Below are 13,829 nucleotides of genomic sequence, written 5' to 3' on the forward strand. Positions count from 1 at the left end.
TCGCCATATAATGACCCAAATTGATATTTCTAATTTGAGATATATATATATATATATATATATATATATATATTTTATTTTTATTAGGAAATTATAGCCTTTTTTTTTCTTTTTTTATTTTTTATGGGGTAACGGGAAACTACTTTGGTCAAATTGTATATAGATTTTTGAATTTAAAACACCCCAATTCATGCCCTTTATTGAAAAATAGTTTCACTTAAGTCTAACTCCCCAAGTAACTAATAAAAAATTGAAAAATCATAAAAAAAAAAATTTCCTTTCAATATGAAGCCTAATTATAAAATTAGCTTTAGTCTATAACATTGATTCATTTGGACTAGGAGAAAGTTTAATTATTGAGAACTATGAGGGAAAAAAATACAATTATTTAATTAATTAATGAGAAAAACTAATCAATTTTTTAAATAAAAAAAATTGTTTTGGAGTAGTATATTTCTACAATTGTAACAAAATTTTAAATACCAAAAACTTCCACAAAATTTTTTGGGAATTTTGTTTTTCATGAAAATGAAAAAAATATAAGAATTAAAATTTACAAAATTTTCATAGAAAAATGTTCGATGATTCCACTTCCACTGCAAAAATTCTATGGTTTCATTTAATGTTTTCCTAAAATTTTAAGTAAAATGTTCAATTGACTCAGAATTGCAGCCTTGAGTTTTCATATTAAAACATTCTACTGCTAAAGACTAAATAGTCACTAATTGCCACTACATGGGACTCAAGTTCATGTGGAAACCATAGAGGAGAAGCCACCAAAATCCAACTTCAATTCCCCATTTTGCACTCTCAAGTGCATTGGCTGCGAGTCTTTAAACTTCCATATATTTTTAATTTCTGCCCATAAAAATCTTAATTTTTCTAACATGGTCGAGACTATTAAACTAATATGAAATTAAATTAACTTAGGTGTCCTACAAGCCTCTTGGAGAAGAAATTGCTCTGAAATCAACTCTCTCAATACTAAACAAGCTCTTAGACTACTAATTGGACTCAAATGCAATGCTTACTTTGTTGGCTTTCGCTTTGTAATATGCAGAATCCTAGCACCTTTCTCCGATTCGCGTCAAAATCTCAACCGTCTTTTGGGTTTGAAAGATATTGAAGATGATACCTTTAATCGTATAATAATGGCGGCGAAAGAAAGTAGAAATCCTTTTTGTGTGTGTGTGTGTGTGTGTGTGTTCAAATTGCAATTAGATTTGGGTTATTATGATTAGATTTATTCAAGTTTTGAGATTCTTGAGGGTTTTTAGGATTTTTCATTTCATTTTTTGAGATTGTGATTGAAATTATTGTTTTCTTTGTGGTTTTTAATTGGATTCTTGGTTTGATTTTATTTTTTTTAATTTTTGGTTTTTTTAGGGTTTCATAGTGGGATTTTAATTGAATTTTAGTATTTTCTGTGTTTTTGTTTTCATATGGTGAAATGACATAATTTGGAGTTTGATGTGGAGATTCGGAATCTAATAGAAGTTTTATGGTGCCAGAGTTTTTATAATTAGACTTATTTGATTTCTTTAGGATTTTCTGATTGGAATTGTTTGTTTATTCTGTTTTAAGTTTCATAGTTGGATTTTAATTCAAGTACTTTCTGTGTTTTATATTCATGTAGTGAAATTGCATGGTTTAAAGTCTAATATAGGATATGAGAAAAATTAATGTGGAATTTGAGAGTTTTGTGGAGCTGTGGTATGATGTGGAGGTAGAATTCGATGACCATGATGTCAATATCAAAAACATCATAGAGTCTGATGTGTGTGATCAAGAAGAGAAGATGTTGTTGGTCTGAATTTGGTGGAGGGTGATCAATTAAATCAAGCTGTGGAAGTTTGGTCTCATGGATTGGAGGGGAAGATGGGTTTAGTACAACCAATAAAAGGTAAAATTTGAAGTTTGATGTGGGGATTTGGAATCTAATAGAAGTTTTGTGGTGCCATGGTTGATTTCTTTAGAGTTTTCTGATTAGAATTGCTTGTTTATTCTGTTTTAGGTTTCGTAGTTGGATTTTAATTCAAGTACCTTTTGTGTTTTATTTTTGTGTAGTGAAATTGCGTGGTTTGAAGTCTGATATGGGGTCTAAGAAAAATAATGGAATCTGGTAGTTTTGTGGAGCTGTGGTATGATGTGGAGGTGGAATTCGATGGTCATGATATCAATATCAAAAACACCATAGAGTCTGATGTGTGTGATCAAGAAGATGTTATTGGTCTGACTTTGGTGGATTCTGAAGTCGAGGTGGAGGGTGATGGGTCTCATGGGTTGCAGGACACGATCGGTTTTCTGATTGGAATTGTTTGTTTATTCTGTTTTAGGTTTCGTAGTTGGATTTTAATTCAAGTACTTTTTGCGTATGATTTTTGTGTAGTGAAATGGCATGACTCGAAGCCCAGTATGGAGTTTAAGGGAAGTAAATTAGAATCTGGGAGTTTTGTGGGGCTGTGGTCTGATGAGGAGGTGAAATTTGATGGCCTTGATGTCAATATCAAAAACACCATAGAGTCTGATGTGTTTGGTCAAGATGTTATTGGCCTTGTGGATTCTGATATCAAGGTGGATGGTGATGGGTTTGATGAGGTTGTGAAAGTTCAGTCTCATAAGTTTGAGGAGAATGACGGGTTTAGTGGTCATACTCAGAATGCGAATGTGGTTGACTCTAATGTCCAAGTGGTAGAACAATTGGCTGAAAATCATGTTAGTACTCCAAACCCTGCTCCTGTTGCTGATCAAATTTTTGAAAGTGATGATCAATTAATTGGTCACCCCTGATCATAGAGGCAATGAACAGGTTTGAAGCTAGAGTTCATGAACATCTTGGACAAGCTTTCATTGAAGAGAAAGCACTGCTCAATCCTATCATCCATGAAATTACAAATGACATGGTTCATTCAAGGTTTGATAACATCTTAAATAATAAAAAGAAGGGGATATGATTTTGTTTATTGAGGATTTTGGAGAAAATTTGGAAGAATATTATAATGACATGTGGTACTATTTTTTTACTTTTATATATTTTTTTAATCGATTATCAAATATTATAATAATAAAAATATATATTTTTAAATACAACAAATAAAGGTAAAAAATTTCATGCTTTTAAATAGCTATTCCATTTAATATTGATTAATATTTTGATAAGATCATAAATAATAAAAAAAAAGGAGATGATTTTTTTTTTACTGATAATTTTAGAGGAAATTTGGAATGATAATATGATAACACGTGGTGCATACTATTCTACTTGTATATATTATATAGATATTTTAAGTATTTGCACAATGAATCTATAGCTCCAAATCTAGTAGAAGATGCGATAGACTTAGTTGTAAGCCCTGAAAATATCATTTTTGAAAATGATGAGAAGGTGGCTAGTGACCCTTGGAGGATGACGAGGAGAGCAAGGATGGGCAAAGCATTTTTTATTAATGATGAGACGGTGGCCAGTGACCCTTGGCTTGTGGAGACAAGAAGGATGTCTAAAGCAGTTTTCAATGGATATTTTGGACTTTTTGATGTAGCAGCTTTTCAAAAGCCCATACAAGAAAAGAAAATACATTTTGGATTGCTTGATGAAGTGCATGCTAGTCGTTTAGCCATGAACCAAAATAATGAAGACATCTTTGGGCCAGCTATAATTAGAAACTATTCCAATTATTTGCACCATGGGTATGATGGTGATGGGTCTGTAGCTCCAAACCCAATTGAAGATGGAGTAAACCCATTTAGAAATCCTGAAAATCTCATTTTTGAAAACAATGAGAAGGTGGCTGGAGACCCTTTGGTTGTAAAGGCAACATGGATGTTTGAAGCAGTTCTCATTGGACATTTTGGAAATATTTTTATTGAAGATAACTTGCGGCTCAATAAAATCATCGACATATTCACTGATGATACAATCCATGCCAAGCATGAGAGGTTTTGCAACCTTTTGCAGATGGAATAGATTGATGAGGACATCTATAGTAATATTGCCCTTGCAAATGAAAAGTTGAATCGTGCAATTGCCAATGTAACAAATTAACCATTATAGAGATAAGTTTACCATTGTTTGCAAATCTACTAAGAGGCAGATATAGTCAATGATAGGGGTGGCAATTCGTGTTTACGTGTCGGGTTTGTGTCGACTCGTTTAATAATTGTGTCAACAATGCTCAGCCATAACCCCGATCCGTTTATTAATCGTATCAGGTATCTAAAAACACTAACCCAACCTGTTTATAAACAGGTCAACCCCGACATGACCTATTTAACACAATTACCTTAACAAGTCGTGTTGACCTGTAAACCTATCAACTTGAATATTGACCTGTTAACATAAAAATTAATCTATTTATTGAAAATTAACCTATTAATAATAAAAATTACTTTTAAAAATTTGTCTTTAAAAAAATTAATAATAAAAAATTACTTTTATAAAGTTTTTTAATTTATAATTTTTTTACTTATTAAATAATATATTATGGGTAAAATCATAATTTAAAATTAAATTTAAATGAGTTGTAATAGGTATATAATTGTGTCAGGTTGAAATTGACACATTTGATAAATTGGTCATAACGGGTCAATTTCGAGTTAAATGGATCAACTTAAAAATAACACGATTAATAATCATGTTAAACGGATTGATCTGATTATGATCTAAACTCATTTACGATAAATTCAAATCCATTTATTTTATGTCGTTTTCGAATCCTGTCTCCGTATCATGACCCAAATTGTCACCTCTAGCTAATGCTACCTTTGCTAAATTGAATTCCATTCTCATGTATAACTTAGGCCTAAGAAGAACCACTATATTCTTCAACAATAATTCTATGCTGGAACCCTATAAGTACTATATAGTTTTGACCATATATGATACTATATAAATACCATCTTTGTCCGAAAGAATTTTTGTTCATAAATATTTTCATATGTAGTCTAAATTTTTATCTTTAACTTAATAACAATTGTCAATTCATTCAATTGCTAAGCACATAGTCCATCAAGAATCTCTTATTTCACTAATCAAAAATATACTTATGGTAATAATTTTAAACTAAAGATCCTACCATAACAAGTTTTTTTAAAAAATAAATAATACAATAGCAAGCTTTTAAGTTTTTTTTTTAATATAAATATTCCAAATTAAACAAATTCAAATAAATTTAATGGCTATAATAATTGTTCTTATATTAAAAGTATTACGTCCAGACTTTTGGAATCAATTTGTATTATGTGTCAAATGGTAACTGGTTTTTCTATTTTTTTTTTTTTTAACTTGTAAAATAGATCTGCTTATTGCATATTTTCTTAAAACTAAAATTAGAAAAATACACAAATCCATATATATTTAAATAAAAACTAAAGATATTTAAGATTTCTATGCATTAATTTATAATTGCAAAAATATCCTCATTAATGGATCCAACATATTTATCATATGTTAATAACTCCCTCACATGATATAATTACAAATTTAAATACCAAATTATTGTATTGAAAATGACCATTATAGAAATATGGAATCTATTTTCTCCATTTTTAAATTTACATTTTTATCCAATTAATGATAGAATCTCATCTTATTTTAAAAAATAGTTATATATATATATACACACACACATATATAGGATGATTCTACAATCCAAACCATCTGCATATGGACCAAGAAAAAAGAAAAATCATCGTCTTTTCTCATTTTTTGTCTTTCCTCTAACAAGAAAAGAGGCGATTTTAAAGCTCAAAAACTGTCATTTTTTCTTTTGATTCACATGAGAACGGTCCGAATGATAGCCGGACTATATATATATATATATATATATTTTCCATTGGTTTATTTATATTTCTTTGTTAATGTTTTAAAATCAGATCCATCATATTATTAACAACTAAAAAAAAAAAGCAGATGATGAGATCCATGACTATCCATACATAAACAAGCTCATATGTAAAAACATCTCCATTTTAGTCTTTCCCTCATTTACTTTATTCCTCTCCCCTCTCCACCCCCACACCCCGGCCCCCCCCCCCCCCCCCCCCCCCCCCTCTCGATTTCTTTACTTCATCAACTGAAAATTAGGAAAGCAAACTCTTCCTATAATCAAAATTTGACACCATTTTTGTCTCAAAACAATACCATGTCAAAAGTTAAGGAACAGAGAAACCCAATTCAACGACAAAAGGCAACGGTGCTTCTGATTCATGCTTAACGCATCCTCTCGATGACGATAGAATAAAAACACAAAAGATATTCACATACATCTATATCTATATGTATATGCATACGTGACCCTAAAGCTTGTAAAACTCAGGCTTGCTTTCACTTCAAGTTCTAGAATAGCAATCCCAATATTATACTATTTATACCATAGTTAATGTACATCATAAACAAATAAACTCCAAAAATATAACTATGAACAAAAACAATCTCCAAATAGTCACAAATGGGTCATCTCAGATCCAAACAACAAAACCTCCCACCAATCCATCATCATCATCAACCTCCATTAACATTATTGAATCGCAGCTTGAATCCTCCGTACAAACTCTGATCAAGAACTGGTGCAGAAGGCAAAAATGGCACAAATTCCTCAACCCCAAAGAACAAAACCATGTCATAAACAATAACAAATCACCATGGAGAACCCACTTGTCAAACTTCCTCGAATCCACACCGGTTCGAGTAACCGTCATGTTTCTTCTCCTTTTAGACCTAATCTTCACCACCCTCGAGCTCTCTTCCTCTCTACTTTCCTGCAAACCAAACAACATGACCAAAACAGATAAACAAACATGGTTCCACTGGGTTGGAATCTCCATCCTCGCCATCGTCTTTTCGAGGACGGCGGGGCTAGCGCTGGGGCTTGGGAGCGAGTTCTTAAGGCGTCCTGGTTATGTGGTTGATGGTGTGGTTTTGATTGGCGCTTTGGTTTTGGAAGCTTTTATGGAGAAGAAAGGAGGAGGTTTTCTTGTTGTGGTGAGTCTTTGGCGAGTGGTTAGGGTTATAGAGACTGCGTTTGAGCTGAGTGATGAAGCCATTGAAGCTCAGATTGAAGGTATAATTTGTCAGTTTGAGACACTCAGAGAAGAGAATCGGAGGCTCACGGAAACCATTGCTGAGAAAGATATTATTATTTCAGATCTCAAAGATGATTTGGATAAGTGCAGATCACAAGCTTGTCACTGTTCCACTTCTTCTTGAGATCATATCTATTTACATACACATGGTCATGCTATAATAGGGATGTAGTCCAATTTACATAAGAAAGATGTTAATTCATAGATTATATTATAATTGAAATTATATATAATCGGATAAATGGTGTCCATTATTGTAAGATAAACTACATCATCTATTATATGTAATCAAGTGTCGATTACTTATTTTATTATGCTTGACGATGCACTTAGTAAATTAAAATTTTATATATTAAATGAAATCAAGAATTATTATAACATTGTGATGTATAAAAGAAACCCAAATTTGTACATAGCTATGAAATAGTAACAAAATTAGCTGTTCACTTGCATGAGCCTGTATGTTTTTATACCATAAAAAGAAAATAAAAAAGGGAATTAAAAAAAAGAAGAAAAAAAAGCTAAGAAGTTATAGTGCTCTAAAGTTATATGTGCTTTTTATTTTTTTAAATATCTTGTTCTGGTGAATATTATTAGATATGTCCTGTTTCGGGACAGCAGTACTCCAAGTAAGTTAATTGCCGATTGGGCCAATACTCTGTGGATTTGTACACTTAAACATGACCAATAGTATGTTATTATCATTATCATTATTATTATTATTTTTTTTTTTTTGGGTGAATGACCAATAGTGTGTGTCATATAGACTTTATTTCTTTTCCGTTTTCAAAAACCATAAAAATTTCCCACTATTAAAAAAATATACATTTTGTTTTCAAATTTGTCTCCATTCATTTTCAAAGCCTCTTTATTACATTGGTATTTCAATTTCTGCTTAATTAATTGCTACTTGTCTCATTTTGGGTTCAACGGTTAAAATACAGCTACAACCGCAATACCAATACGTGTCTATAAATTTACTTTCTTTCTTTACTTAAAAATACATTTAATTCTTTACTTGTTCCTATTCCATAGTTTTTATTTATTTATTATTTTCTTTTGCTAATCCTTTATTATTTTATGATTGTTTTTATATTTAACAAACACATTTACTCATCTCTTCTTTCCTCTAGTCTTTTAGTCGATCTACAGTGGATTAGCTTCAAGGTAAAGGTTTGGGAACCAAATTTGCTATGGAAACATTGAGAAGTACGCCATCATCTTCTCAGTCAAACTCAAACTCAATCTCAAACAAGGACAACTCTTCCAATTTACCTGAAGAAGAGGTTATTGAACATCAATTTTTAATCTGAATTTTTGTCTCCTTAATCTTTTTTATTTATTTATGAATTAATTCTCTATTTACTTTAGTCCTATACTAGTACTTTTAAGATCAGAATTGTAGGTTTTGGATCTAGAAATGATTTGATTTTCTTCTGGAAATTTTAGGTTTTGGATTCCAAGATAACAAAAGTAATGTTCTTATGTGCACTTCAGCTGAAAATTGGTTTTCATATTGAAATGCTTTTCTTTCAAGGGAAAGCAATATGTATATATTTGCCTCGAGAGTAAGATGGTTATTGTACCTTTTGTAAATTGGAAATGCTCAACTGTATACATCCTAGGATATGTGGTTGTGATATATATATATATATATATATATATGTATATATTTTATAATTTGTTAATTGCTAAACTAAATTTGCATTAAAATCTAAGGTATAAAGATTCTAGATTGGTATAAATATTATGATTGTAGATTGCATTTTTATCTTTAGTTAGCTTTATTAATACTTAGTTTCATGTTTAAAAGATAATCATTGTGCTAGCTGAAGTTCTTAAAAAATATTTCGTATAACGGTCATATCATACTAGTGGTACGACAAATTAATAATCGTTTGACACATAATTATGTGAATCCTACAAAATAACTTTGTTCGGTTATTATTACGTGTTGTATTGTTGATAACTTTGTTCGGTTTTAATACTTAGTTTCATGTTTAAAAGATAATCATTGTGCTAGCTGAAGTTCTTAAAAAATATTTCGTATAACGGTCATATCATACTAGTGATACGATAAATTAATAATCGTTTGACACATAATTATGTGAATCCTACAAAATAACTTTGTTCGGTTATTATTGCGTGTTGTACCGTTGACGTGGTACAACAATTGCAGTGAAAAATAAATTTTTTAAATTGGAAAAGATTTGGCTATGCATCCATATGTACTTTAATTTCTTAAAGCTTATTATGGTAGTTGGATTAGATTTTTCTTACGCATAATTATTATAAAGACTTGCATAAACCATATTTTGTGTGCATGTTACTTGGACTCTTATATTATGTCATTTGTATCCACATTTGACGCGTGAGACGTTGATGTGTGCCAGTTGGACGGGCCAAACACATGGAAAAATTTAGAAAAAATACGCCCACCGCTTGCCTATGTACCTATACCCAACACTTACACATGTTGAAGCACTGTAGGTCTTCATGTTTTCACATGAAAACCTATCAATTTTTTTTTTTTTTAATAGTCAAAAAGCCTGAAAACTACATCATTTTAGGTGTCTTATATGAATTGGACTAATTTCTTAGGCAATGTGATTACTATATTGTTTTATTTTCTTTTCTGTTTTTTAATATTGCAGGTGTGAGAATCCAAACTCGGATTGGACTGTCCTGCAAGAAACTACTATATCATAGATTTCCTATTCCTAGCTTTATTAAATGTGTCATTGTTTGAAATATTTTGATTTGTTTTCAATAATTCCAAACTGTTGCATATATGATGTTCTGTTTATGATTTTATAACTACCAAAGGAAACAAAAATATCAGCTTTTGATTAGCTCTTCAAATTAGCTATATATGGACTGCATTTCTGTTCCCATACTGTATGTACATATCAGACTCATTACCATACAGAAACTTAAGCCAAATTTAGCCTTTCAATATTGGTAGATATCAAAGAACTGAAAAATTTGCTTTATGCAAATACTAATATTGCTTAGTTCATTTGCAGATTAATGTATACTTGAAGTTCAGAAAAACTATGAATATAATGGTGAAAACATCAGAGACAATAAAAAATCTCAAAGACAAGGTAAACTGGAGGTTTGGAATCCCAGAAAATCTTCAGCTGCTCTTTTTTAATGGTGATATTCTTAGGAATGGCCAAAGACTTGTTGATTATGGTATTCATAAAGATTCCAATGTTCTTAATCTTGTTATTAACAACTTTGTTGGGATCAAAATATCCATCAAACTGCCATGGAACCCGGTCACCATGGTTGTGGAAGCAAAGGCTGAAGAAACTGTTCGACATATCAAATCGATTATCAAGAACAAGGAAGGGATTAAACTGGAGCAGTTCACTCTAGTTTATGAAGGAAAATTGCTTGAAGATGATAGCAGAACACTGGAATCACTTAACATTGAGAGTGAAGCAACATTTCATGTGGTTTTGAACCCAAAAGATAAGCTTTCAATTCGCATAAAAATGATGCCAACCAAAGAGATTATCAAAATACAAGCAAAGGCTTTGTTTACTGTCAGTGATGTGAAATCCGTAGTTTGGAGCATTGTTGGTGTATCAGAAAGTGATCAGAATCTGATCCATGATGGAAAAATTCTTGAAGATGACAAGACCTTGGCTTTCTATGAAATCGAGGATGAATCTGTTTTGGTGATGTTTTAGCTTCCAAAATTTTGAATTTTTGATCATTAACTTGCGAGTAAGCAAAACAGTAACTCTCAATGTGTAACAGTTTGAATTAATCTGTTCTGATGATGTTTCCTGAACCTTGTATTTTCCTGGAAAAGACTCGAAGATTTTCGCCATTTGTTTATGTTCATGTCATATGTGTTTGTATGAAATTAAAGGATTTTAGAGACTTATAAAAACATAAGCACCAATATTTCAAACTATTTAGAAAATGAGGCTCCTTTACCATTATTCATGTATGTTTGATCTCTGAAATATACAAGTAAAATAGGAAACTAAAAATGTAAACGTTACCAAACGATCAAGGGGTAAAAATTTTTAGTTAATTTCAAGTCCTTCAAATTGGAAGGTGTTCCGGATGATATTAATAGGGAAATGGAACAGAGGATATGCTGTCCTATTTGTAAGTGTAGCTCAAAAATAAAGTTCCATATTTTTAAGAATAATTAAGAACTTAAAATCTGTGGCAAAGAGATGCTGAACATGCTTCTCTCTCTCTCTCTCTCTCTCTCTCTATATATATATATATATATATATGCTGTGAAGTTTTTCGAGCTGTAAGTAAAAAACAACAGTAGTTCGTTTTTTTCGTTTAGACAGAAAGGAAAACAACAGTACTGATACCAACTTACAAAAAAATAAAAAAATCTGAATCCCACTTCAAATTCAATATTTAGTTGTTGATACCTAAGCAAATTGAAGTTTAATTCAATGGAAACCATATAAGAAATACTGTTTTTTTTAGCACAAAGAATAAACCTTGTACTAACTTAATGATCTTTTTCAAGTTATTGTCCAAAGATGTAATGCATATGTTCAGATAGTACCCCGTAGGTTAATTTAATTTAATTCCTTATATATAATAATAACACTTTTGATTAATAAAAATTGTGGGTTGCCCAAATCGGTGATTCACTGTGGTATAAAGCTGGCATATTGTTGCTTTGTTTTGAAGGAAAGTATATCTTCAGACCTGGTGGGGACAAGTAATAACAGAATTTGCAGTTTGAAGTCTCTTTCGGTGCAAGTTGAACCCCTTTTGGTTTCTTCTGCAACATACTTTTTCTCTGTTAATTAAACATTTTTTTTTTAAACTACTTGATTATAACTATTTACCAAGAAACTTAAGAGATTGAATTCTACTAAATTCCAATTACTTTCGTTGATTTTCCAATGCTATGACATAGATAAATATATACATAAATCATGCAGTCAAAATTGTCTTGTTACAACCATTCTGTTATGGTCTAGCTAATTATGCAGCTTCTGTTATGCTGTTATACATTGAATTTCTTATTTGAAAAAAGAAAAAGGAAAAATCCGATAACTTAAAATTAATATGGATGATTTTTCCATTTCATTCTGAACTATGCAGAAAATAAAGGCTAAAAGAATCATTTTTAGTTGAGCTAGTTATATACTCTTAGGCATAGATATGTAATTAGATATATTTCAGGTGTTTCTTTCATGTCAAACAGAACGTTTATGCAGGGAGCTAGAAGATCATTCAAAGAGTTATGTCTCCCCCAAAAGAAAGAAATAGAACCAAGATTACAACAACCCTTTTGTGTGATAGCCAAATTTAACTTTTACAAGCAGAATGGAAAAAACAAAGAAACTAGAAATTATATACTCAAGAAAACGGCCTCATGATTTTAATCACAAAAGATTTCCTTCTTCGAATGGGAAAAACACACAGACGCACACACAAAACACTTTCTTTGCGCTTATGAAATTAGTTCTTTATAGCTGAAAGAAAACCAGTTTGGTGGGCTAGACTAAGTGTCAAAGAAAATGAGATTGATCATCTGCTGAAATGAAAACTTGAAACCAAAACAAAAACTAGAAACCAGTTTGTGCCATGTGTTTAATCGGAAAACTATAAATATATATTATATATACAACAGCATATTCATTCCCATGAACCAACTTTCATTTTAATATTCACTGTCCACCAAAAAAATTTCATTTCATGTTCCAAAATAGAGCAAAAAATAAATCAGTTTCAAGCCCTTGTATCTTAAAATTCCCCTCACATAATAAATGGACCTTTGCTAAGATATGAAAAGCACTGATCAAAGCTCAATATATATATATATATATACATATATATATATATATATATCAAAGCTCAATATATATAGATATATATATACATAGCAGAGACAATACGACAGTTTCATAAAGTGATTTTACCTAGCAACTACTGGAAGATAAAAGAAGACAGTAGTTTTAAAAACCTCAGCATAGCCAAATTGAGGTTAATATCCCAAGAATTCAAAAAATTGTGTGTATATATGTATACAGTACACACACGTTCACACACTCCCACAGCCCAAGTATGAACTATACCCAACATAAAGTAGCAAGTTTAAGTGAATGGCAAATCAAACCCTTAAATCCAAAGAGCAATAAACAAGAATAATTTCCCGAGTCATTTCCTTCCCAGAGCTTTCATTTTTATTCAGAAAACCCAACTGGAAGCAAAATTATTTGTATATAGCAGCTACATCTTACATGGGAATTTATGAAGTTGCTGCAATTTAGAGATTTTGAGTCATTTATAGCATCATCATCATCTTTTGCTTGGTTTTGATTGGAACACAAACAAAGTTACAAACAGGATGCTTCCAATTATGATTTTACACGACACAATCTTTTGAAGTTGAAAAAGAAAAATTATCAGTACGCTACTAGGATATCACTCACCAGCGTTTACCAGCATATCAAGGCTCTGTTACCGTATGTATATGTTCACCTATATATATATATATATATATATACATATACACATATATAAATACGTATGTGTGTATGTTTAGGTGTATCATATCAATCTTCTCCTCTGCTAAATCTTGCTTTTCATTTTTTTACTGAAGTGGGTACCACCAGGAATCACCATAGCTCATTTTCATACAGATTTGCAGACAACCTGAAAGAACCCTCCCAATACACTCATAATACATAAATAAATAATAAACATATAGATAACTTAGGAAATCGAGGTTATTAATTACAGAA

General features: G+C 31.0%; 2 protein-coding genes across 2 annotated transcripts; both read left to right on the forward strand.

The window, feature by feature from the left end:
• Positions 1 to 6,409: 6,409 nt before the first annotated feature.
• LOC107422218 (uncharacterized) lies at positions 6,410 to 7,401 on the forward strand. The gene has a single exon (XM_016031640.4). It carries the CDS (start codon positions 6,416 to 6,418, stop codon positions 7,202 to 7,204), a length of 789 nt encoding a protein of 262 aa, XP_015887126.3. The 5' UTR covers positions 6,410 to 6,415; the 3' UTR covers positions 7,205 to 7,401.
• A 2,744-nt stretch (positions 7,402 to 10,145) lies between these two features.
• LOC107422219 (polyubiquitin 8) lies at positions 10,146 to 10,781 on the forward strand. The gene has a single exon (XM_016031641.1). It carries the CDS (start codon positions 10,146 to 10,148, stop codon positions 10,779 to 10,781), a length of 636 nt encoding a protein of 211 aa, XP_015887127.1.
• The last annotated feature ends 3,048 nt before the right edge of the window (positions 10,782 to 13,829 follow it).

Source organism: Ziziphus jujuba, chromosome 3 (assembly GCF_031755915.1).
Source record: "Ziziphus jujuba cultivar Dongzao chromosome 3, ASM3175591v1".
Taxonomy (NCBI): Eukaryota; Viridiplantae; Streptophyta; class Magnoliopsida; order Rosales; family Rhamnaceae; genus Ziziphus; species Ziziphus jujuba.

Excerpts from the sequence above, each read along its gene's own strand:
- LOC107422218 (XM_016031640.4), top strand. The coding sequence starts at position 6,416 with ATGAACAAAAACAATCTCCAAATAGTCACAAATGGGTCATCTCAGATC.
- LOC107422219 (XM_016031641.1), top strand. The coding sequence starts at position 10,146 with ATGGTGAAAACATCAGAGACAATAAAAAATCTCAAAGACAAGGTAAAC.